General features: G+C 43.4%; 2 protein-coding genes across 4 annotated transcripts in view; one reads left to right on the top strand and one right to left on the bottom strand.

The window, feature by feature from the left end:
- The window catches only part of LOC741253 (uncharacterized), a 119,822-nt gene that overhangs the window by 11,861 nt on the left and 81,360 nt on the right, over window positions 1-26,601 (bottom strand). The gene's annotated exons all lie outside the window — the stretch shown is intronic.
- The window catches only part of TRAF3IP2 (TRAF3 interacting protein 2), a 47,621-nt gene that overhangs the window by 16,074 nt on the left and 4,946 nt on the right, over window positions 1-26,601 (top strand). The window contains exons 3-7 of one of the 3 annotated variants that reach the window (XM_003950902.5): window positions 10,046-10,238; window positions 14,613-14,791; window positions 17,450-17,538; window positions 22,767-22,835; window positions 23,901-24,017. In XM_003950902.5, the coding sequence (XP_003950951.1) occupies window positions 10,046-10,238; window positions 14,613-14,791; window positions 17,450-17,538; window positions 22,767-22,835; window positions 23,901-24,017 (647 nt within the window). Of the gene's footprint in view, window positions 1-10,045; window positions 10,239-14,612; window positions 14,792-16,842; window positions 16,913-17,449; window positions 17,539-22,766; window positions 22,836-23,380; window positions 23,462-23,900; window positions 24,018-26,601 lie in introns of those variants that run through there. The other 2 variants (XM_001157429.6, XM_063812638.1) reach the window with 2 other exon arrangements.

The raw sequence follows: 26,601 nt of genomic DNA, 5'->3' as shown, positions 1-26,601 counted from the left end.
AAGTGTCCCTCTGGAAACCTCCCCAGATCACGTTCTCCTTCAGGGCCTCTGTCTCCCTCCTGCTCTGGCCCTGTTGGGACACCTAACACCAGCATGGCATCTAATTATGTACGTGTCTCCTCTCCTTCTAGACTGCAAGTTTTTGTGCATCTGCAAATGCAAACGTGTACTTTCAATTCATAATTCCCCAGGATTTAAGCACAGTGTCTGGCACATACTAGACTCTCAATAAACTACTTCCGAAATAATAATATGTATCAGTGCAGTAAGCATCTCTGAACGTGATAAAGTCTTAGGTTGAGATAAAAGGTTCTATCACCATTTTTTTTTCCTACTACCATTCTTGATGTTAAATCTCCGCTGAGGCCACTGGAAAATAACAAAAGGGCTTTACAGATGAAACACAGGGCTGTGAGGCGTGATATTTTTCTTAGCAAATAAACACTGGACAGAAAGTAGTTCAGAGTGTAAGAAGTGCCTGACCAAAGGCCTGATGCGCAGCTTTAAAATAAATTATAGAAATAATTACAAATGCTGTAATCAACCATAATTTACATATTAGTACATGTATACTAAGTATAAAGCTTCCTAAAGTGAAGAGAGCAACACAGTAATTCATAACTCAAAAAAGAAAGAAAGAGGAGATAGAGAAATGTAACTTAGAAGATGCTTGGAAGAAATAGGTAAGAATGAGTGTGAGATCAGGAATGAGGGCAGGGGCTGGGGAAGCAGGAGGGTGTAAGGAGAATGGGGCCTTGGGCTGGAGGGGGAGAAAGAGCCTCTGATGCCTAAAACTGGGATGTGGTGTATAAATGCTGGGAAGTCAACAGAGTGGGAGTGCATGGATGCCACCCCTGCTCTAAGCGCCCAGTCATAGGGTGGGTGTGGTGGTGGATTCCCTTAAGTATGAATCACTGAGAACTGAATGTTGGCAAAGTCAAGGCTGTATTTCTCAGTGATTGCCAGGTTTAAAAGGAATAATTTGTGAGAATAATACCATAAACTACTTTTTAACATTCTGTTATCTGTATTTAAAGGTAAGTTTTCACCAGGCACGGTGGCTCATCCCACTTTGTAATCCCAGCACTTTGGGAGGCCAAGGTGGGTGGATCACTTGAGATCAGAAGTTTGAGACTAGCCTGGCCAACATGGTGAAACACTGTCTCTGCTAAAAATACAAAAAGAATTAGCCAGGTGTTGTGGCGGGCGCCTGTAATCCCAGCTACTCGGGAGACTGAGGCACGAGAATTGCCTGAACCTGGGAGGCAGAGGTTACAGTGAGCCGAGACTGCACCTGGGCGATGACACAGTGAGACTCCATCTCAAAAAAAAAAAAAAAAAAAGATAATTTTTCTGATCATTATAATATTTGGTCACTCCCAAAATTAAAATATGCCCAGAAGTTCAAAAAAGAAAAGAAAAAGTTTTCATATTTCTGCCACCCAAATAGAATTCCTTATTAGGGTTTTGACATATCAATTTTCAGTGTTTTTTTCTTTGCATATATTTTTAATCTAAAATTAAAATAGTTTTCAGTGACATTGAGTACTTATTCCAGAATCATTTAAAACTGCTTCATTGTATTTCATCAGATGAATCTACCAAATTGTTATGAACCTATTCTTTATTGTTGGACATTTAAAATAGTTTCCAGTTTTCTGATCCAATAAGCAATGCTATGGCAAGCATTGCATACATATGTTTTTAACTGCACTTCCGATTAACTCCTTAGATTAATGGGAAGAACTGTGAATACTTAAGGCTTTGTGATACAGTCCCAAGCAGCTGACTCTGACTACTAACAAGGGAAAGCCTCATTGTGATAGACAAAAAAAGCACTGACTCAATGTTATAATGAAGGTCCCAGGAGCTTCTGGAAAATACTTCCCACGGAAAATACTTTTCCTGTTGTTGGAGCTGAAACGGCACCATTGGCAATCCAGTCTTTGGAGGTGAGCGTTGTCCCATTGGGGCAGGCTCCTTTAAAAGGCAAACACTCCTGACTGGGAACACTTTTTGTCCCTATTGCCCCAGGACCTGCTTTCTTTCATCATTTCACCATCCCCTTGCTCTCTGTATTATTTCCTTCTGTTAGGGGGTTGGGGAGAGACATCTAGGATCCTTGGGGCGAAAAGAGGTGTTGAAAGGCAGAGGGGAGAGAACAGGGATAGGAGGGGGAATAATTCACAGAAGATACACAAATAGCCCATATGAAAATTAAACCAAGCTCAATATCATTAGATTTAAGAAGTGCAAAATTCTTAAAAGATACCTTTTCCCTGATTAGTTGTGCAAAAATAAAAACTTTGGACAACATCCAGTGTTAGTGGAGTTAGAGAGAAATGAATATTCCCAATCACTCTTGATAGGAGTGTAAATTGGTGCAATCTCCCAGAAGGCAATTTCACTATCACAATTTTATATGTGCTTCCTCTTTGGCCCAGCAGTTTCACTTATAGGAATCTGTCCTATAAAAACATTAAACAAGCATATACAAATACAAGAACAAGAATGTTTATTAAAGCATTGTTGCATTAGAGTAAAAACAAAAACAATTACAATGCCTATCAATAAGGGGCCAGATAAGTCATTTGTGATTTATGTATACTATGGACTACTAGGCCCATGTTGCACTGAATACACATTCTGACATCAAAAAGATTAAGTTGAAAGGCAAGAGCTGCAGTGATGATCCCATCCATGTTTATTTTTTAAAAACTATATATGTTTATATATACATATTAAGTCTAGAAGGATCTAGTGGTGATCTTGGTGGGGAGGGGAGCAGGGAATTAAGAGGAGACAGGTATATTTTCCTTCTAATTTCATATACTTTTGTTGATTTTTAAAAATAGCAAACGGCCGGGTGCAGTGGATCACACCTGTAATCCCAACACCTTGGGAGGCAGAGGAGGGCAGATCACTTGAGGTCAGGAGTTCAAGACCAGCCTGGCCAATATGGTGAAATGTTGTCTACTAAAAATACAAAAATTAGCCAGCCATGGTGGTGGGCACCTGTAATCCCAGCTACTCGGGGAGGCTGAGGCATGAGAATCACTTGAACCCGGAAGGTGGAGGTTGCAGTGAGCTGAGATCGCGCCGCTGCACTCCAGCCTGGTCAACAGAATGAGACTCAGTCTTAAAAACAAAAACAAAAACACATAGAAAACATAAAAATAAAAATAGCAAACAGGTATTACTTCTATAATTAAGAAATGAGTAAAAACTGAAAAGAACAAAGGGAAACAGCACGTACAGAAGGCAAGCTCGCCCCAATTCACCTTGCATGTCCCTTGGCCCTGGCTCCCATCGAACCACAGAGAAGAGGGTCAGGGTTGCCAGTGCTGATGGCTTTTTTGCAGGGCATTGTAGCCCTAGAATATTTATGAGGCCTCCAGCAGCAATGAGTCCCACGAAGGTTGCTGTGAGGATTAAATGAGATAATGTATTAAAGGCACTAGGAAAGTGGCTGGCTGGTGGTAAGCCCTCAATACTAACAGCTTTTAGTTATTATTGTTATTATTTAAATGCAACCTGTAGCCCAGTTCTGCAGGGTGCTCCTCTACTTCCACATCCCACTCACTGGCACAGATTTTAAGCATTCAGGGCAGGTGTACAAATGCTCAGTTTCATGTCAGGGCTATAACTGCACTTAATTGCTAACAAAACCACTTCAAAAGAGCTGTTCACCTAAGGGATGCTTGTGCAGTTGGAAACCATGGCTACGTGGCTCTACTCAGCTTTAGAACAGCATTACTTCCTTACCCATTAATGAATATATAAATAAATAATGATCACCATGCAAATGGCATATCTAAGCTTTTTGCAAGTTAAAGCAAAAATGGTTATTGGTCGCCCCTTTCATGTAAAAAAAAAAAAGTTTTCAAAGTAGGTGAAAATAAGAAAGGGAATAAGCCTATGTTTTCTCCTCACCCCACCCCCTGGAGAAGTCGGCCTCCTGCTGCCTCCGAATCCTTCCACTGAAGGTCGCCAGCATGGAGTTCATGGCTGTGCAATCAAATGAAGCTCATGATGCAAATATATTGGGAAAAGAGAGAGAATTAAGTCTAGAGAGCCCTCATTTTATTATAAAATTATTGCTTTCTCTACCAAGGAGACTGAATAGAATAAAATTATGGGTACATGTGTACAATTGTACCTGTGGACCAAAAAAAAAAAAAGTGGGGGGGGGGATTATTTGTATGCTAGAATGCATGCACAAAAAATAAACCAGATGGAAGAAATGATAAAGAAGGAGTTGCCTTTCAGGAACGACAGCTGCTTACAGCTGTGGGAGTTCCTGCAACAGTTTATATTGGCCATTTTGTTTCCTGGCTAAACTGATTGCATTATATCACGATTTTTTTTGACAACTTGAAAATCAGATTTTATTTCTCTCTCATAAACTCTTTTAATACCATTCTTAATAAGGAAGAAAAATGTTGCATGTTGTGACTGATAAATGGAAAACCTCATTTAGGATTTGGTTTACATATTCCAAATGGTAAAAGCTCAGTAACATGAAGATCGTGTGTACTCAGGCCAAGAAGATCACAGGATTGACAAATAACATACAGTCCTGGGCGCCCATTTGTGATTGTGCAAGATTTTCATTTTTGCTTTGTGATTAACACTGCCTCTGAACTGAGGAGTTACCATGCTAGCAAATCATTTGTCTATCACATCATCCACCTTCCCTCTCCTACAGAATTAACTCTCTTGATGGAACTGTAGGCATTGGGGACAAGTCCGCAGGGAAGCTATTTCTGAACAGGGATTCTCAAGTAGGTGGCTGTGGACTCATATGTCTCCCCTTCTCACACACTAACTAGTGTGGGTTTGTGTTTAAAAACAGACACCCACAGACACATAGATTTTCTCTTTCTCTCTCCATTTATTTTGAGCTAATCCCAAGGGAACTGTATCCTATTTATCTTTGTTCACCAAGTGCCTGGCCATCGAGGTTCAATAAATATTTGTTGAATGAATAAAAAGAAATCTGTTCTCTACTTCCTGGGGAAAGGAGTGAGCCTTAATCATGAGTAGAGTCTTTGTAATGTGAAGCCTTGGAAAAGCCATTTTTTTTTTTTTTTTTGGGCCTGGGAGGGAAGCAAAGAAGGGAGTCAATGAAATTTGGAAACAGAACCTGTCCATCCACTTATCAATTTATTCAGCAAATAGTTATACACCGTTCTTGTTTTCATGGAATTCACAGTCTACTGGAGAGATGGATAAGAAGTAGAAGTCAGAAACAGAATGACAAATTATAAGTGCTATAAGGGAAGTAACTGGTTGTTGGAACAGACATTAATAGACAGGTTGACCAGAGAATCTCTTTAAGTAGACATCTGAGCTGAAACCTAAAGGATGAGAAGGTCAAGGAAGCAAGGAGCTAAGGAAGCAAGGAGCTTGATGTCATTAAGATACCAAAAGCAAGTCAGTGGGGCCTAGCAGAGTGAGCAAGGAGAGAATGGTGTGCTAGAAGATGAAGGCTGGATGGGCCATGGTGAGGAATCTGGATTTTTATTCTGAGTTAAACTTCTTTATGAAAATGGAAAATTGAACTCTATAATTCTCAGTACGGAACTTAGAACAGTACTTGACATGTAGCAAGTGATCAATAAATGTTAGCCATTATTTTACATGTATAGTACCCAAGTAAATTGGCAAGCCTTCGTCATAGTAATTGGAAAAAAATGATTAAAACTTTAGCAGTGAAAAAGATGGTCATTTACTTGATAAACATAGTTTTTATTTAGCAACTTTTCTTTTTTCTTTTTCTTTTTTTTTTTTTGGTATTTTTTTGTAGAGATGGGATTTCACCTTGTTGCTCAGGCTGGTCTTAAACTCCTGGGCTCAAGAGATCCACCCACCTAGGCCTCCCAAAGTGCTAGGATTACAGGCATGTCCAGCCTATTTAGGAACCTTTTCCATACAACCAGTCAAATTCCAGACAAAGCTGGCCAGATTCCACTTACAAAAGGGAACGCTCATTTCTTACTGATCCACTGATACTCAGTTTTCCTTTGTTTTCAACAATAAAAGGACAGCATGGAGGACTATATTGTCAGTACCCTAATTTTAAAAATTGATGAGGTGTATCATTTTCATCTGATCACATAAACTGGCATAACTTTTTACCACAGGTGGCCGTTTCTGAAATGAAAGTTACAGCTAATCAAACACTTAGCCCACATGCCTTGGTGATTTTAATGATATGATTTGTTGCTATGAGACAAAGACATGTTGTGAGGGAAATAATCTGTTAGAAATCATATGACCTTGATTCAAAGGCTTTTGATTAACAGCACCAACATCCGCTTTCTGGAAAAGAAATAAACCCTATGATTAAAGCTTGGTAGTCCTTTTAAAGCAAATAAAACAATATTAGCCATTCATTAATGGATATAGGAAGAAAAATGGCTTCAAACATTAAAAACTTCTCAAGATACTTTCAGCTTTTTCCTCATAAAGGCTTTTAAGGCCACTGGCAAAGTTTCTCCTCTTTTACCTTGTGTTTCTCCTTCCTACTTCTGGAGGGAGACACCGATTAAACCAAAAAACCCCCAAAACAAATGGACAGCAGAAGAGAATTAAGACAGTCTAGGGCAGTGGTCCCCAACTTTTTTGGCACTAGGGACCAGTTTCATGGAAGACAATTTTTCCATGGACTGGGGATGGGGATGGTTTGGGGATGATTCAAGTGCATTACATTTATTGTGCACTTTATTTCTATTATTGTTACATTGTAATATATAATGAAATAATTATACAACTCATCATAATGTAGAATCAGTGGGAGCCCTGAGCTTGTTTTCCTGCAGCTAGATCTGGGGGTGATGGAAGACAGTGACAGATCATCAGGCCTTGGATTCTCATAAGGAGCGTGCAGCCTAGATCCCTCATGTGCGCAGTTCACAATAGGGTTTGCACTCCTGTGAGAATCTGCTGCTGATCTGACAGGAGGCAGAGCTCAGGCGGTAATGCAAGTGATGGGGAGTGGTTGTAAATACAGACAGAGCTTCACTTGCTCACCCACTGTTTACCTCCTACTGTGTGGCCTGGTTCCTAACAGGCAATGGACTGATACCAGCCTGTGGCCTGGGAGTTGGGGGCCCCTGGTCTAGGAGACCTGTGCCCTAGAAAGTATTAATAGATTGTGCAGTCCTAAATGGCTTCTCTTTTTCTGTAAGTCGGCTTTGTAACTATTGAGCCTTCATTCATTCATCTATTGAGCATCCCCTGGGTGCCAGTACTATCCTTGGAGACATGGTGGTAAGAGGACACAGTCCATGCTTTCACAGAGCTTATATTCTAGTAGGGAAGGCAGGCAAGAAGTTGACAGGTAAAAGTCATGCTTACTTATGCAAACCCATGATAGGAACTATGAAGAAAGCAAAATAGGGAATGGGATAAAGTAACTGGGTGAAGAGGCAGGACTCTTTGGACAGGTGATATTTGGGCTGAGCTCTGAATGGCAAGAAGTCAGTCTGAAAATCTAGGGCAAAAACATTCTGGACAAAGAGGGTGGCAAACTCAGGATCCCAAAGGAGAGGACAAGTTTGGGATATTCAAAATGAAGCCAGAGCTTAGTGGGCCAGTGAGAGTGTAGTGGGAGGCAAGATCTACAGGGGCTGGAACCTGATCAAGCAGGGTGGATTGTAAGTGCAATCCACCAAGACGGTTCTATCTACAGCTGGGTTTGTAAAGGGTCTGCTCATGCAAGGCTCATTGAAAAGCAGGGCTGGCCCCTACCTGGGGACCTGATAGCAGTGGCATTTTTTGCTATTTTTTAAACTGAGGGAAAGGAGCAGTAGTGACTTGCTCTGTTGCCCTGAAACTGCAACTGGTGATCTGGACCCCCTGGAATATATCCGCCCTGCCCTGAGAAGGCTGCCAAGGTGAAGCCTGTGCAGTAGACCTTGTCCTAGACCATAGGAGTCTCTGTGGGCCTGTCTTCCATTCTGAGAACAGTCCCTTCAAGTCCCAGTCTCCTTTGTCATCCAGGTGCAGGGATAGATCTAGGCAGATCCGTTTCTCCTCCTCCCCCTCTTTAAACCCCTACTACTTGTCATGACCAGGCCTAAGCAATATCAGGGCAAGGGTCATGGGGTCCTGCCAGGAGACAGTCTGGGATGGAGGGGCATGGTCACTTTTGCCAGAAGAAACATGATCGGAAGGACCCAGGTGGTGACGTGGGTCAAAGGAGACAATAATAGATTGAGTCCAGGGAATCTGACCACACTTGAGAGACTAGCTTGGGCACATCGCCAGGTCACCCAAACAGTTTCCTGAGTCTAGGCACTGGGAACCTGGAGGAGGCCACACTAGTGAATGTGCACATTATTTATCTCTTGTTCTGTACTTGAGGCCATCATTCCCCTGAATGTTCCTTTGAAAACGTAGATGGCTCCTGACTGCTTTGCCAAGCTAAGAATACAGTTCTTTTTTTTTGTTTTTGAGACGGAGTCTTGCCCTGTTGCCCAGGCTGGAGTTCAATGGCACAATCTCAGCTCACTGCAGCCTCTGCCTCCCAAGTTCAAGGGTTTCTCCTGCCTCAGCTTCCTGAGTAGCTGGGGTTACAGGTGCGCGCCATCACACCCAGCTAATTTTTGTATTTGTAGTAGAGATGGGGTTTTACCATGTTGGCCAGGCTGGTCTCAAACTCGTGAACTCAGGTGATCTGTCTGCCTCGGCCACCCAAAGTGCTGGGATTACAGGTGTGAGCCACCACGCCTGGCCTTAAGAATCAATTTTTATCCACATTCTCAGCTTCTCATTTTGGTTTCAACCTATCAGTCACTTTTTTGTTTACTTGCCAGTTTTATTTTGCTGTACATCCCTATATGTATCCTATCTACATGGCAGGCAAACTTGATTATTACTTTTATAATCAGCAAAATAATTTTAAGATCAATGAGGGTTGATCTTAAAAGAATCAAAATAATTTTAAGATCAATGAGGGTTTTTAAAAAACAAAACAAAACACCTTCCTTCTTGTCCTAACTAGTTACGCCTCCTCCTGGATCGTCTTACTGCTTATGTGGGTAGGAGGGGCAGTGCTTGGATCACTAGGAGGTGCTCATTGTTCATCTTGCAGGGCTACCATGTGGCTCTCTTCAGTCCTCTTGCATCTCTCATATTTCCCAACACCTTACCCCCTTTGGGCCTGGGCCATTCCCTCAGAGCTCTTCCCTCTCACCCTTACTTGGTTCCCTGCATCTCTCCTCTGGGCTTTTAGTTCTATTCTTTTGCATGATTAAGCATTAGGTCTCTCCTATGCTTAACTCTGGCAGCAGGCTGCCCTTCCCTGGGGACCCTCCTGCTCCTGGTCCTGACTGGGACCCACTTTCTCCCAGGTTGCACATTCACATAAGTCACTGCCAGCTCTGGCTTTGCTCTGAGCCCAGCCCTCTTCAAGCAGCCCTGGCTCCAAGTGCACGTAGGCTCTAGCAGGAGAGGACCAAGGGAGTTGGAGGGTATTGCCAGTTGGTTGGCTAGTTCCCAGGAGGATGAGCCAAGTTTTCATTCATTTACCTCTTCTTAAGAGGAGAGTGGGGTGTGTGTGTGCGCGCACGTGTGTGTGCACATGCACGTGTGTGTCCACTTGGGGGAGGACAATACAGAGCAGTGATTCTATATCTATCATACAGATAATTTTTCCTAGCCTTGGGTTCGGGACATGAAGGAAATTGTGGTAGGAATGGTGGTGTGAAAGAGGTTCTTCATGGTTGGATTTTCCTAAGTATCTTACGAAAAGAGGAGCCTGTGTAGAGTTTTTTGAAAAGTTTTTTGAGCTTTCCAGCTGGAATACCAAACTGGTGATTTCACAGATGTTTTTATTTAGGACAAAAAAAAGTGAATTTCGTGAAAACACTCAAGTAATTAACAGTAGAGAAATACGGCAAACATCACAGAGGTGGTAACAGATATCTGGACCCCTCAGCTGGGATCAAGACACAAATGAGCATGGAGCTTACGACTCCTTTCACACGAAGGAGCTAGAGTTGATGTTCCCTGTTGCCTTTGTTGTCTTCACCTACAGATGGCCATGACTACCCTCGAGCAGCCTACCAGCAAGTGATCCAGCCGGCTCTGCCTGGGCAGCCCCTGCCTGGAGCCAGTGTGAGAGGCCTGCACCCTGTGCAGAAGGTTATCCTGAATTATCCCAGCCCCTGGGACCAAGAAGAGAGGCCCGCACAGAGAGACTGCTCCTTTCCGGGGCTTCCAAGGCACCAGTAAGTATGACAGGCCCAACCTTCAGGCATTTTTAACATGGAAAGGAATTATGCCAATGCAATGAAGATGTAACAGAATTCTCTATAGGTTTGCTAACCCACGTTAGTGAGCAAGTCACATAGTGGAATGCCCAATATAGACTTTTCAGGTCAGGAGGAAACGGAAGCTGGTTGACAAGGATCTCTTTATCAGACATAGAAAGCCACTAGTGACTAGTCGAAATTCTCTTGAAGGAAAGGCTCTTCAGATGTTCTCCAAGTCACACCCCTTTCTTTTATTTTCAGATCATCTGAATTTTTAGTCCACAAAATAGATTTTTGATTTTACTATGACTGACTTCCACTGTTAGCCAACTCTTTATATGTCTAGTGTCTGTTCCTGTTTAAGCCTATTTCTTACTTTAAAATGTTAAATTCAATTAATTTTCCATCAAAATTTAAAATTACCTGTTCTTTTCTTTTTTTGAGACAGGGTTTTGCTCTGTCACCCAGGCTGGAGTGCAGTGGTGCAAACTTGACTCACTGCAACCTCTACCTTACAGGTTCAAGCGATCCTCCCACTTCAGCCTCCTAAGTAGCTGGGACTAGAAGCATGCGCCACCATGCCCAGCTAACTTTTGTATATTTTGTAGTGAAGGGATCTCCTTATGTTGCCCAGCTGGTCTTGAACTCCTGGGCTCAAGTGATCCACCCACCTTGGCCTTCCAAAGTGCTGGTATTACAGGCATGAGCCACTGTGCCTGGCCTATTATTTTCTTTTGTAATAAAAACATTCATACATGTTGAGTACCATTATTAGGTCTCTCCTATGCTTAACTCCGTATTTTCATGACTTCAGTTGTCTAACTCTTCAATCTTTTTTTTTTTTTTTTTTTTTTTTTTTGAGATGGAGCCTTGCTCTGTCGCCCAGGCTGGAGTGCAGTGGTATGATCTTGGCTCACTGCAACCTCCGCCTCCCGGGTTCAAGCTATTCTCCTGCCTTAGCCTCCTGGGTAGCTGCGCGCCATCACGTCTAGCTAATTTTTGTATTTTTAGTAGACACGGGGTTTCACCATATAGGCCAGGCTAGTCTCGAACTCATGACCTTGTGATCTGCCCGCCTCGGCCTCCCAAAGTGCTGGGATTGCAGGCATGAGCCACTGTGCCCTGCCTCTTTAATCTTTTTTTTTCCCTTATTCTCTTTGGACTTTCCTTTTCTCTTAATTTATGGATCTAAAATATATAGGTAAAACTCATGTAAATGGAGCTTCCTCATTTATGACAATATTTGGAAGAAAGTAGATTAAATGTTTACTTTTGCTCAAAAGCAACTTTTATATACCACTGTAAAACTAGATTCTGTTTTTACAGCATAGAGTAAAATATGAAGTTCCTATTAGAGTGGATTTTTCAGAAATACAGAAAGTGGTAATTAGTTTGAAAATTTCATGGAAAGAAAAAAAGCCCACTTTATTAACAATGGTGAAGAGGCACATGCCTGCTTTCTCTTTTGCTCAGAAGCCCACAAACCCTCATATTTTCTTTCAAGACAGATCTCTTTTTTTCTCTCTTTCTTTTGGGACAGGATCTGACTCTGTCACTTAGGGTGGAGTGCAGTGGCGAGATCTCGACTCACTGAAACCTTCGCCTCCTGCGCTCAAGCCATCTTCCAACCTCAGCCTCCAAAGAGTAGCTGGAACTACAGGCGCCCGCTACCACACCCAGCTAATTTTTTTATTTTTTGCAGAGAAGGGGGTCTCACTTTGTTGCCCAGGCTGGTTTCAAACTCCTGGCCTCAAGTGATCCACCCACATCAGCCTCCCAAAGTGCTGGGATTACGGGTGTTGGCCACCGTGCTGGGCCAGATCCCTTATTTTTCTAAACCATAAATACATGGAGTTTAAACAATGGAATTAGGTAAAATGTGATTTTATAGCAGGATAGGCACTCTAACAGAAGAAATATCTAAAATTCCAGGGAAATAAACAAAATGTAAGCATCTTTATGAAATAAGTTTGGTGTTGAATAGGAAAGAGAATAGTAATTTTTAAAATAAACTTTTATTTTCAAACAATTTTAGACTTACAAAAGAGTTGCAAAGATAATACAGAGTAATTGGTTTTATAGCATCAATTTAAGCCTGTTCTGATCTTCTTGATCTATTTTATCATTTTAGGATAATGAAAAATAAGTTCAGGTAAAGGAGCTAGGCTGGGCATGGTGGCTCACACCTGTAATCCCAGCACTTTGGGAGGCAGAGGTGGGTGGATTGTTTGAGCCCAGGAATTTGAGACCAGCCTGGGCAACATAGCGAAAACCCATCTCTACAAAAAAATACAAAAATTAGCCGGGTGTGGTGGCACATACCTGTGGTTCCAGCTACTAAGGAGGCTGAGGCAGGAGAACTGCCTGAGCACAAGAGGTCATGGCTGCAGTGAGCCGTGATTGTGCCACTGCACTCCAGCCTGGGTGACAGAGTGAGACTCTGTCTCAAAAACTAAAAAACAAACAAAACACACACACACATACACACAAACCCATCCAACTGAGGTTGGGCATAGTGGCTCATGCCTGTAATCCCAGCACTTTGGGAGGCCAAGGCAGGAAGTTTGTGACCAGCTTGGGCAACATGGCGAAATCCCATCTCTACCAAAATAATACAAAAATTAGCCAGGTGTGGTGGCTCATGCCTGTGGTCCCAGCTACTCAGGAGGCTAAGGTGGGAAAATCACCTGAGCCCAGGAGGTCAAGGCTGCAGTGAGCTGTGATTGAGCCTGGGTGACAGAGCAAGACCCTGTCTCAAAAAAAAGAAAAAAAAAGAAGCCAGCTAATTCTCCTCTTACTCATAGTTTGAAAGAGAACTTTAATTCAGAAAGTTTACTCTGTCATTAATTTCCATGGTATTGTTTTTATACAGAAGCTTTTGAATATTATCAAGGCCTTAACATTTCTTTATCATATAAGCAATCATCTTCTATAACAACTAAGCAACTTTTGAAACAATTTTTTTGGTATAAGAGAATTTAATGCAAAAGAACTGTAATGAGTTTTTCTTGGAGAAATAAAAAAAAAAGAAAAAGAAAAAAATATGGAATGGGATCCCCCATTAGCTGAAAGCATATTTTATAGAAATTATTTTCTCTATATTAATAAAAATATAAAAAATAATCTTATTCATATTTTCAAAATATAGTACAGTTGAGATTCTGTGTAATTTTATTTTAAATCCTGTTACATAAGACTTTTAGAATTCCTGATTACTCCTTGGGTAAAAATATGAAAAGCGTAAGCAACAATCTACAAAAACTGGGCATATACATAGTATATGTAGTCAAAACATTTTTTTTAAATTTATAATATGACACAATTTCAAACACACCACAAATAACAACATCCATGTTCCCACTACCCAGATTTTAAGAATGTTAACATATTGTCACATTTGCTTCAGAATTTTTTTTTAAGAAATAAAACATTATAGAGACAGTTTTAGTCCCATCACCGGTTAGCACAATACCACAGAACAGGGCCACCAAAGAGGCTGTCTCCTCTGGCGGTCAGGAAGGCCGAGAAGCAGAAAGCCAACACCGCTGTGACCACTGCAATGGTTGGATCGGTTCTGTGCCAGATAGATCTCCACTGGTGAACAATGGATGCCCATGCCCTGCCCTCGACGCTTGTGAAGCTGGTAATAGGACACTGGGAGGCCTTCTGGGGAAAACTCAGCACCTCATCACTGTGCTTACCGACAGAAACCACAGAAGCGGCAGAAGCATGCTCTCCATTTCCTTCTCTCCTCCAAATCTCACACGAGGTCATCTGATTGTTCATCTCAGCAGAATGCTCGTGGGAATACTGGCAACGAAAATAATAAAGATGCTATCTAATATGGTAGCAACTTCTTTAAAGGGTCTTCAAAATCAGATTTCCATTTATATGTCAACAGTACAAATACTTCTAAATCTACATGGCCCTCTTTACCTTTTGATACATAATTAAATGTTACCTATTATAAGCTAAAAGTCATGTCTTTTTATCTGAATGCCTATAACATCAACCATCTGTGTCACCTGTCATACTACTTTGTTTTGTTGGTGACCTTGTCTGCCCTGTGCATGAGACTTGTTTTTCCAATTAAACAAATCTTGAATACAGAAATCAAATCCTGCTTCCCTCTTTGGAGTCAGAGCACAGGCCCTCACATGTGGCAGCCAGCTGAAACGCTTATTGACTACAACTCCATGGAGCTCCCCTCTTCCTTCTGTCTCAGTTAAGAAATAGAGGCAGAGGAGAGAGAGCCCACTGGGATCTTCCCATAGTTCTAAAAGGCTTTCTGTCCCTGAAGGTTTGCCTTTGTAAAGAATGAAAATTGACTGTAAATGTATTCCTTTCTAGGGACCAGCCACATCACCAGCCACCTAACAGAGCTGGTGCTCCTGGGGAGTCTTTGGAGTGCCCTGCAGAGCTGAGACCACAGGTTCCCCAGCCTCCGTCCCCAGCTGCTGTGCCTAGACCCCCTAGCAACCCTCCAGCCAGAGGAACTCTAAAAATAAGCAATTTGCCAGAAGAATTGCGTAAGTTGTTTGCAACATTGTTCTCTGCTTCCTCTTTTTTTTTTTTTTTTTTTGAGACGGAGTCTCGCTCTGTTGCCCAGGCTGGAGTGCAGTGGTGCGATCTCAGCTCACTGCAAGCTCCGCCTCCCAGGTTCACCCCATTCTCCTGCCTCAGCCTCCTGAGTAGCTGGGACTACAGGTGCCCACTACCATACCCAGCTAATTTTTTGTATTTTTAGTAGAGATGGGGTTTCACCACGTTGGCCAGGATGGTCTCGATCTCTTCACCTCGTGATCCACCTGCCTCGGCCTCCCACAGTGCTGGGATTACAGGTGTGAGCCACCGCACCCGGCCACTCCTTCTTCTTGTGAGGTCTTATACTTTGTGATGGCTGGATGATCACTCGTCCCTAATCTCGAAGATTTTCCTTTTTTTTTAAGACAGGGTCTCACTCCTGTCGCCTAGGCGGGAGTGCGGTGGTGTGATCATGGCTAACTGCAGCCTCAACCTCCTGGGGTCAGGTGATTCTCCCACCTCAGCCTCCCGAATAGCTGGGGTTACAGGTGCACACCACCACACCCAGCTAATTTGCTTATACTTTTACTAGAGACGGGGTTTTGCCATGTTGCCCAGGCTGGTCTCAAACTGCTGGATTCGAGTGATCCACCCGCCTTGGCCTCCCAAAGTGCTAGGATTACAGGCGTGAGCCACTGTACCTGGCCTCATAACCTCAGCTATTTCTCATATACACAGTAAAATAAAATGCACTTTTTTGCTTTTTGCTTAAAAAGTAACCAGCATTTTGTATGAATGTTTTTAGTGATTCTGACACCACTAGTAACACTCAAAAACTGCTTACCTCTAGATTTCCTTAAGCACATACTCCAAAAACAAATAACCCCAATGCCTTTTCCCTCTTCTAAATGATGCTCTTGAGTGGACTTGTCCCTGGGTAAATTGATTGGATGTCCATGTGGTATTGGACAGGGACCCAGCATCTCACCATAAGTTAGCAGCAGCCATCAAGAACGAGGTCATTTCCTGTAGGAATGAGCAATCTTGTTTGGAAAAAACGGTCTCACATTCTCCATACTGCATCACAACCAAATGCAAACTAAGCCTTTTATTTAAAGAAACATTCAACTAAGCGTAAGGTGATGATTCTTTTTCCACATTTTGCTGCCAGAACCAGAAATGTTGAAATATCACCAAAATGTTCTCATATTAAGGTCAGTCAGGACAGTAATTTCCAGAAATCTTAAGAAAACAGCCACTACTTGTGAAATTATTATATGATGTGCTTGCTAGAGAAGCTCAGGTAATTCTAATATGCATTTTCCAAATCTGGGAACCTCTTTGAACCAAACCTGAAACAAAGCCTTTTGCATCTGCTAATTCCTTTTGGGGGATCTGTGCTGTTTAGTCATTGACAACTCTGAAAGCTCTCTATGACAATGATTCATTGCTGTTTTCATTCAAAACATTTTATTTCTGAATACTTTCTTAAGATCTTAATCATTTTAATTTTGAGCATTTCTGGAGAACAGATGCTGCCCCACATACATTATAGTCCTGATATCAATCTATAGATCATATATATCTTACCATAATCTATAAAGGAAGTCCTCAAATACGTAACAATTGGGTGGATGTTAGGTGTTCAGAAGAAAATTGAGTGCCATCTATATATCTGGCTGCTTAAATGAGTTAATATGACCATTATACACACTTCCATTTGGGAGATGTGTTTCAAAAAACCTCAGTGTAGATACAGACTCGTATTTTCTCTCCAGCCCCCCTTTCTTCTCCATCTTCTGCCCCAAGGGCTTCCTGAGATTTAAGTGGTCCATTCCAGACTAAAAGCCAACACAAAGAAATTATTCAGCTTTCACATTAAAATGCTAGTCAGACAATTTCCCCAAGACTTTAGCCTGAGAAAACACTGGTTCATCCTGACTGGGTAAAGCTTATCCAAACTGTACTGTCTGCTGCTGTAAGCTGACCCAGGGATGAGTGATGGAGTCTGTGATGTTGGACTGCCCAGAGGCAGTGTCTCTCCTTCAAGCTGCTGAAGTGTTTTTTTACTAACATTTCTGAGCTGTGCTTTGGTCTACTCCAAACTTGCTGGCCTTTCTCCAAAAGTGAGTGGATTGCGGGGAAGAAGGGAGCGGGGAACCAGTTTCTCACTCTCCTCCCACTTGCTCTTGTCAGAAGAGCAAGCTTTCAGGGCAGCAGAGAGCATCAGGAGATCAAAAGAAGACACTGCTGGGTGGTCCCTTAGCAAGTTTTAGCTTCTTTGCCTGCTGGGAGAGTATTCCTTGGGCACAGTGCCAAGTGTCTCTAAGAAACTAGGCATGCCTGATCTTAAGGGCTCGCGGATTCTGGGTGGTGGATTTCCTTAGGCTTGTCTGAGCCTGCCAGTGCTCTCCTCTGTCGCTCTGATTTCCATTCACGCTGAGCAGTCTGCACTCCCTTGGACAGACCCACTGGCATTTTGGGCCTGAGGAGCTGTGCCCTGAGGACAGCATACAACGCAGGCATAAGCTCTTAGAGCACCCCCAGCCCAAGGTTTCCTCTTATTATTCTAGAAGGACAAAAGATATTGCATATAATTTAGAAGTTTGTTTACAATAGAATAATTTGATCAGTTTCTAATAAATGTAAAAATTTTCTCTTAGGGAAAGTCTTTATCACTTATTCGATGGACACAGCTATGGAGGTGGTGAAATTCGTGAACTTTTTGTTGGTAAATGGCTTCCAAACTGCAGTAAGTATTTTGTCCAAATAGATAACTGAACAGTTATAGTGAGTACAATGGAGAGAAAAGCAGCAGAAGAAAAAGTGTAATAGCTGTTGGTGTTTTAAATGATATTATTTGATTTATGTGATTATGCATTGAATGCTTATAGATTTAGGTAATAATTATTTTCTAGATTTTAAGCTATCTGAAGTCTCCAGCATTTTTTTCCTGTATGCTGTTTGAGTGACCCCAAGTACCCCTGAACAGCAAGATCAGTGCTAATGCTGACCACATATGCAGCGGCCCCTGGCCTGAAGGAAACGCCGGGCTCTTGCTGCACTTTGTACCTTTGTCCTTTCTCACCAATCATGCCCACTTTGTCTGAGCTTCCCATGATGCAGGAAGCTGCAGGCTTCACCATGGTCACCTGCTTATTTAACAAGGACCTTTTGTTCTGCACTGGATTATGAGGTTTGAAGTAGAATCCTGCAGCCTGAATCCCCCATTGCGCACAGCTGCCATTTTCATACCTTGACGCAGTGATGCTTCTGGATGGGTGATACTGGCCAGGTTTGGGGCTGGTCTAATCCAGTTCCAGGGGAGGCTGACCTCACCCAGCCCTGCAAGCCCACTGTGATCTTGGCTCCAGAAATCTCAGGAAACACACACTGCCCCTGTCCCCCTGCAGTCCCTTGACACAGTACAGCTTAAAGCCATGTAAATTTTTCTCTATGATAAATAAAGTACCACATGATGCTACTCAGGGGACTGGCTTTCCTCAAACACTGAGATAACTTCTTTTCCTTTCCAGAGCCCTCTTCTAGGCCTTTTCTAGTGAATTCTAGAGAGTGGTGAAAAATTAAGGGAAATATCTATGAATATAAATGTCTATGGGTAAAGAGGGATACTTAGTAACTAAATATCAATTTTAAAAGTTATTTAGTATTGTTTAACAGGAGTTTTTATTTGAAGCTTTCTTTATTCTATAAGATAATTTTTTTTTTTTTTTTTTGAGACAGAGTCTAGAACTGTTGCCTGGGCTGGTGTGCAGTGGCGTGATCTTGGCTCACTGCAACCTCTGCCTCCCAGGTTCAGCCTCTCAAGTAGCTAGGATTACAGGTGCCCACCACCATGCCCAGCTAATTTGTGTGTGTGTGTATTTTTAGTAGAGATGGGGTTTCACTATGTTGGCCAGGCTGGTCTCGAACTCCTGACCTCATGATCTGCCAACCTCGGCCTCCCAAAGTGCTGGGATTACAGGTGTGAGCCACTGCACTCGGCCAAGACAATTTTCTAAAAAATGAAAATGAAAGTTCTTTTTTAAAAAATGCATACAACTCCATAATTATATAGAGACTAATATTTCCCTTTCTCATTTCTGGTATAAGAGCACTATAGCAGCCAGGCGTGGTGGCTCATGCCTGTAATCCTAGCACTTTGGGAGGCCAAGGCCGACAAATTGCCTGAGCTCAGGAGTTCGGGACGAGCCTAGGCAACATGGGGAAACCCCATCATGACTAAAATACAAACTATGGCCAGGCGCAGTGGCTCACACCTGTAATACCAGCACTCTGTAAGGCTGAGGCGGGCAGATCACCTGAGGTCAGGAGTTCAAGACCAGCCTGGACAACATAGTGAAACCGTATCTCTACAAAAAATACAAAAAAATTAGCCGAGTGTGGTGGCACATTTCTGTAGTCCCAGCTACTTGGGAGGCTGAGGCAGGAGAATTGCTTGAACCCTGGAGGTGAAGGTTGCAGTGAGCCGAGATCTCGCCACTGCACTCCAGCCTGGGTGACAGAGCAAGGCTCTGTCTCAAAAAAAAAAAAAAAGAAAAAAAAGTTGGCATGGTGGTGTGCGCCTGTAGTCCCAGCTACTTGGGAGGCTGAAGCACAAGAATTGCTTGAACCTGGGAGGAGGAAGTTGTAGTAAGCCGGCATCACACCACTGCACTCCAATCCAGCCTGGGCAACAGAGCAAGACTCTGTCTCCAAAAAAAAAAAAAAAAAGAAAGCACTGTGGCAACTGTGACATAAAATCAAATTACACTGGGTGTGGTGGTGCGTGCCTGTAGTCCCAGCTACTTGGGAGGCAGAGGTGGGAGGATCACTTGAGCCCAGGAGTTGGAGGCCAGCCTGGGCAATATAACAAGACCAGGTCTGTAATATAAATAAATACTAAGACATAAGGCCAGCATTTCAGAAAAGATCTTACTTTTTGTCATTTCCAAAGACACATACTGATTGCCCCTGGAGGAGAGCTTAGGTTTTGTTTGTTTATCTTCACAACCAGGGGCCACTTAGGCAGAATTTAAATCTGTCCCTGACCCTCATCTCTATGAAGACTTGTGGTAGAAATCACAGAGCCCGGTCCTGGACAGCTAAGTTATTATTGAAACATCTAGATCCCCTTAGTGGAATGAAACACTTAATGAGTAATTTAAGGAGAGTGTAATAAGGGGCCTATTACAAAGCTTTGGGTAGGTTTTAGAGAGTCCAATTTTATTGGGGATAGTGCAGTATTCTGGCACTAGCAAAAGCAGGGAGTTGTTACTGCCCCTAGGTCTAAAGAGTCAAAGAAGGAATTCTTACTGGAAGATGAAGAGGATGGCTATATTAGTTTGCTAGGATTCCTATAAAGTACTACAGATTGGGTGGCTTAAGCGTAGAAATTTATTTTCTCACAGTTCTGGAGTCTGGAAGTCCAAGATCAAGGTTTCAGCAGGGTTCATTTCATCCTGAGGCTGTCTTCTCCTTCTGTCCTCACATGGTCTCTCCTCTGTGTGGACACGTCTGTGTTCTAATCTCGTCTTCTATGGACACCAGTTCTGTTGGATTAGGGCCCATACATATCACCTCTTTTTATCCTAATTACTTCTTTAAAGGTCCTGTCTCCAAATACAGTCACATTCTGAGGTAGGGTAGGGAGATAGGGCTTCAACATAGGAATTTTGGGAACACAATTCAGCCCATAATAGTAGCTGTGTGGAGGAATGATCATAACAGGAGCTATGGACTTTGGGAGAGACTTGGAGAAACAAATGGAAGATATCCAGCTCATTGCACCACCCAGGATGTCCACTACAGTAGCTGGGAATAATTTAGAGTGCTTGGATAATAACAATAATCACTATTTTTTATTTATTTAATTTCTTTTGAGACGGGGTCTTGCTCTGTTGCCCAGGCTAGGGTGCAGTGGCACGATCTCGGCTCACTGCAACCTCTGCCTCCCAGGCTCAAGGAATTTTCCTGCCTCAGCCTCCTGAGTAACTGGGATTACAGGCACCTGCCACCAAGCTCAGCTAATTTTTTTTTGTATTTTTAGTAGAGATGGGTTTTCACCATGTTTGCCAGGCTGGTCTCACACTCCTAACCTCAAGTGATCTGCCCCCCTCAGCCTCCCAAAGTGCTGGGATTACAGGCGTGAGCCACCACGCCCGGCCAATTATCACCATTTACTGAGTGCTTATTTCCTGCCTGGCATTATGATAGGCCTTTTCCTTGTTAACTCATTTTAGTTCTCACAACCACCGTAGGAAGTCAGTTTATTAACTACATATTACAAGTGAAGATAAGATTTAGACAGTTTTAGTAACATTTCCAAAGTCATGCAGGTGGGAAGTGGCAAAGCCAAGACAGAACCCAAGCTGTCCGTTTCTTCTCAACCCTGACACTATATTGCTTCTCTCCCATATAATAGCAATGGATTGGTGACACAGTCACAGAAAGCTACAAAAGCGTTCTCAAGAGTAGTCGTTGGCCATCACACATTTGAAAACAGGAGTCATCTAAACCAAAATAACAGCCATTCCATTTTTCATGTAAAGACACATATTCTGAACTCTGTACTCTATGTATGTGATAGTTCGGTATACACAGGGCACGGTCTCTTTCCGTAGGAGGCTTAGCATCAGGTTGAAGAGACACAGCAGACATAAATGAAACATGTCCTGAATAAAAGAATGTTATCATATGTGTTAATTGTCCAGTATCATTAGTGGTCACAATGGGGTAGAGTTAGGTGAAGTGAGGAAGAGGAGGAGATTGGCATGTGGGAAGGATTCACAGAGCAGGGGGGCTTGTGCTGTGCCTTTAGGGTACAGGGGACTCCAATGTGGGGAGTAAAGTAGACAGGATATGTGAGGAAAAGAGAGGCGAGGCTGGATCATGGATGGCTGGATCATGGATGGCATGGATGGCTGGATCATGGATAGCGAGGCTGGATCATGGATGGATCATGGATGGCTTTTCAAGTGATCTGCCTGCCACGGCCTCCCAAGTGCTGGGATTATAGGCATGAGCCATCGTGCCTGGCCTGGAATGACATTTAGGACAAGTAATCTGGGAGCAGTGCAGCTGAATCACATAACCCCTCCCCAGGGACACTCTCCCTGAGTCACCCATTCCAGTATATAATCCCTCTTCCCATCAAGAGCATCTCGTAAACACACACGTGCACGTACACACACACACACACACACACACACACACACACACACACACACACACACACACACACTGCAGTATAAGCCTGAGCCCAAGAAGGGCCTTCTTATTTGGTTTCTTATAAAATAAAAAATAACTGATCTTTCTCCTTTTAAAATATCCCTTCAAAAACTTGAATGCTGATAGTAAATATCAGTCTTTTCAAGGCCTAAGAGTTCTACTTCTGACTTTCATCATAAACCTCTTCCCTACCATTTCAGTAATTGTTTTTGTGACTGTTCCTTGGCTCTGCTCCAAGTTTCATACAATCCTTTTGAAACATATAGATTGAAACTGTACATAATACCATAATAATGACCTCACTAATGCAAGTAAAGCACCACAATTGTATCTCAGTTACTTGTATGCCACACATCCATTAAAATGTTCCAGAATTATGTTTGCCTTTCAAATGTCTAAATTACAGATATATAATATATGTATATTGCTGGCTTATATCCAACTTAGTGGTATACCGTGTCCCTCAGATTTTTAAAAACCTGATTATTGTGTAGCCATAGATATATTTTGATGTGTATCACAATATCCTAATTATGGACATAATATTAACTACTTAAATGCCTACTAATGTTGAAATAGGGAATATTTTCAGAAAATTATATTTTGTTTTTTAGACCTATGTGCTCCTTCTTGCAAAAAGCATTAGTTAAGTTTTGGAGCTTTAAATGTATATAGTATTGTGTTTTCTTCTGCTCTGCATCTTGAGAGAACCTCTCATTAAGGGCCAACTCCCACATCTTTTTTTTGCAGATTGACATATTTGAGGATAGAATCCGAGGCATTGATATCATTAAATGGATGGAGCGCTACCTTAGGGATGTAAGTACATTCCAAAAACCAGAGTTTGTTTTCTGGTGAGAAAGACAATGAGCTTATGAAGTTGTTTTATTAAAGAAACCCTGGCATACCCACCTAAGTCTGAAGCTGAGAAAGCCCCAACAAAGCCTCCCTTGTTGGAAGCCATGCAAAGACTTGGAAAGGAAGGATGGAGTCGCCCTCTTGGACATGCACAGGCAGGAAATAACGGTCAAACCAGACACAGGTGGTTGATAAAAATCAGAGGAAACAATCTTTTGACGAGAATAGGAAAGAAGGAAATGAAGGCAGAGAGTGGGGAGAGAGCAGCAGAATTCAATTTAATCTGAGGCCACCCCAAGTGTTTTGTAGAATTGGGCTGAAGAGGTTTCCTAGGCAGCCTCGCAGGCTGCACAGCACACCACCCCCGAGGTGCCCACGTGCAGCCCCGTGATTTGTTCTCCACTGACAGAATCTATACCGGCCACTGGGACACGTTGTGCTTTAACAAGATCGAAATTGATTGCTGCCAGCGTGTCCATGTTGGCTGCTTCTTTTGGAGGGAGCCAGTGGGGGACGGGAGTCTCAGCAGGCTGGGGTGTTGCACTTTTCCTTTTGTCTGCAGCCTGATGTTTGCTTTGTGCTGAAGGGTCTGTTCCTACTGACTGTGCTAATGTGTACACGCAGAACACAGGGCAGTCAAGAGTGCAGTGACTGGCAGCTCAGAACCAGCTGGAGGGAGGGAGGGTGCTTCTTACTGTTGGTGTTGCAGTGCCTTTTTGCCACGACACAGACTCACTCAGTGATTCGGGCTTTCATTAGAGGTTTATTAGTGATGGTTGTGGAAAATGGTAGGCAAAAGCACATCTATTTGAGAGAGCCCCTCTCTGAGCCATTTGCTCTGCATGTTCGAGGTGGGGCTGGGCTGGAGACAGAAGGGAGAAGCAGAGCTAAGAGTCTGCCTGAGTGGGGGCCAGTGCTTCTCTTTCTATGGAGAATGAGCCTGGCCCTCCACCCCGTGTGTCAGAGAATGCCCACAGTCCTGCTGGTACACTTCCATAAACATGCCTTTCTCCCTCTCATTAACAGAAGACCGTGATGATAATCGTAGCAATCAGCCCCAAATACAAACAGGATGTGGAAGGCGCTGAGTCGCAGCTGGACGAGGATGAGCATGGCTTACATACTAAGTACATTCATCGAATGGTGAGTGGGGAGGGGATCACAACACCTCACTGTCCCCTGGGGATGGATACCTTGTCCAGGGAAGTCCCATTCTTCCCCAGAGACCAGCTGAAGGCAGCATGATGCTGGGTGAAGAGCTCCAGGCCTGCCATGTCAGGAGAGGAGCTGTTGGTTCTGGCTCCATCTACCTTAGGGACTGTGGGCAAGTCCCTGCACCTCTGGGACTCAGTTGTTCCTATCAGTTGCAAGGGGAGAGCAATCTGTCATCTCTAGGATCCAAGATTCTGGAAAGACGTGCTCTGCTGGCTTGGCTGTTTACCAGCAACTATGAAGTCCTAGGAGGCAGGAGACAGGGTGGTGAGGAGGGCTGGCCCCTGCAGCTGTATCATGTTCTGTGCCCTACCTTTTCAGAAAGGCAGGTGGCGTAGTGAAAGGGACACCTGCTGTTGCATCATGTGGGCCTGGTTAAAGTTGGCTTCCTCATGTACAGGCTGTGTGACCGTGGCCCCACTGCTTAAACTCTTTGTGCCTCAATGTCCCTATTCACAAAATGGGTCACTAATACTTGCAGGATTGTTGTGAAGATGAAATGAAATAATGTTTTCAAAATATCTGGTGCATATCAGATGCTCAAACAAGGGAAGGGAGTGTTCTTAGCTCATGACAGGTGGGGAACTATGGGGCCTGGTTATATTCAAATCAGTGGGAGACATTTAGGATATTAAACTTGTCCAGCATGGGATAAAACTAGAACATTCTGACCGAAACAATCACCCAGCGTTGGAACTGGCTGTTTTATGGGCTACGAATCCTCCTTCTCCCCGTGATTATAGAGACGCTGTGAGACAGTTTCTGCTTGACTAGGATGCGGTGCTACACTTGTGACTTTCAGGCTGTCCTGTGGAGTTACCAGTGGGTGTCCATATGTGCTGGAGGAGGGGCTGGGTCTGCGCCTCCCACCCCTACCTCAGCCAGAGCTGGTCTGTACTTCTCAGGCTTGTTTGTTGACCAAGGATTCTGAGATTTAAAAAGGCTTGGAAAATCACTGGACTAGAACTGATAAGCTCCATTTCAGCTCTAACACTTCATGAGGGGGAAGGCACCTGGAATGGGCATAGAGTGTCACTAAGATGGGAAGATGGGGAGGACACAGTCAGGCTGTCTCGGGGCACACAGCTTTACCTCAGGGGAAGCAGATGTAGGTCCCAGGTCTGTCCTGTGGGTCAGCAGCGTGGGAAAGTAGGAGGGTGGGTATTCCCCATCTGAGTCTTCATGGTCTCTGTCTCCCTTTCCACCAAGTGCAGGCCACTCACGTGAGCTCACAACCAAACTGAAGGAAGAGCCGAGGCAAGGTGATGAGGTTAAAAAGTGAGGCCAGGGAGTCAGGAGATAAGGCTCCCTCCTCTTCTGGTCTCAACCAGTCTCACAGCCCTTGTACAATGCCCCGGAAAGGTATCATTTCTGGGAGTAAACTGCCTGAAAAGGTCATGGCTGGCTTGGGGTGCTGCCGGCCCTTGGTTGTCTGATGCATGTCTGCATGGCCTCAGAGCACCCAATGTCCTGTCTGCATCTCTAGGAACCTGCCAGTCCCAGAAGCTGACAGCTGGTGCGTGGGAAGGGCTCGAGGCCTCAGCCAGTTCCTAAGGAAACCTGTCTAGCTCTGTGGGTGTGTGGTGTAGCCAGGCAGTAATACACAGCTTGGCCTCAGAGCTTGTCTGACTGTACCAACTGGAACCAAACTGTCGCCAAACTTGGTTTCTTGGGCCACAATGTCTTGGGCCCTTACTCATGATAGAAGGGGTCGAAGAGGTCAGACACAGAAGTGCCTTCCTGACTGCCTGGCTGACTTCCTGCACCCCTCTAGGCAACAGAAAACCCTGGAACAACAAGAACTTGGCCATGACAGAGGTAGTGCAGAGGTATTGATGAGTAACTGCATCATACAGTGAATTAGTTTACAGAAACTCAGTTTCTGGAAGGGTGAGAGAAAATAAAAATGCACTGCTGCTGGCTGGCCCCTCCACAGGCTGGGCAGCCTAGTGCACAAGCCAAACTTCACAGTATACGGAGTCCTAGAAGTCAAACAAAACTCAGTGCTTCACTTGTAACTTATGCACCCCATCCCCTTCCTTTCATGTGTACTCGGTGCTGGTGTGGTGGGTGCTTCTAGCTGCACAGTACTTGGGTCATTTTAAAATATGTTCTTGGTGTTATCTTATGGTTTTTAGAGAGAGGTGGTTCCGAAAAAACACCTTGTGGAGGATTTGTGTGTGTTGTGTGATCGTGTGTGTGTGTGTGTGTGTGTGCGTATGCGACTATGTGAGAGTGTGTGTTTATGAGGGGTTTCTATGGTGATTTCAATAACCAGCTATCACCACTGTCACTTTCTTCTCTGTTCTGTTATTTCCATGCACAATGAAAACTTCTCAGTTATAAAAATGAATTGGAAGATGAAATGGTTGGAAACACATAATTCCTCGTCTCCTTCTCATCAGATGACTGAAAGCTTTGTGCTGGTCACAGGATTTGGAAGACTCTAACTCCCTTCCTATTGAAAATTCTGATTTTTGAGAGAGTTCTTGGTAGCTAAATCTTCTTGGGCTAC

Source organism: Pan troglodytes, chromosome 5 (assembly GCF_028858775.2).
Source record: "Pan troglodytes isolate AG18354 chromosome 5, NHGRI_mPanTro3-v2.0_pri, whole genome shotgun sequence".
NCBI classification, from domain to species: Eukaryota; Metazoa; Chordata; class Mammalia; order Primates; family Hominidae; genus Pan; species Pan troglodytes.
The sequence above is the reverse complement of the archived record's forward strand: the minus strand, read 5'-3'. Positions and strand labels throughout refer to the sequence as shown.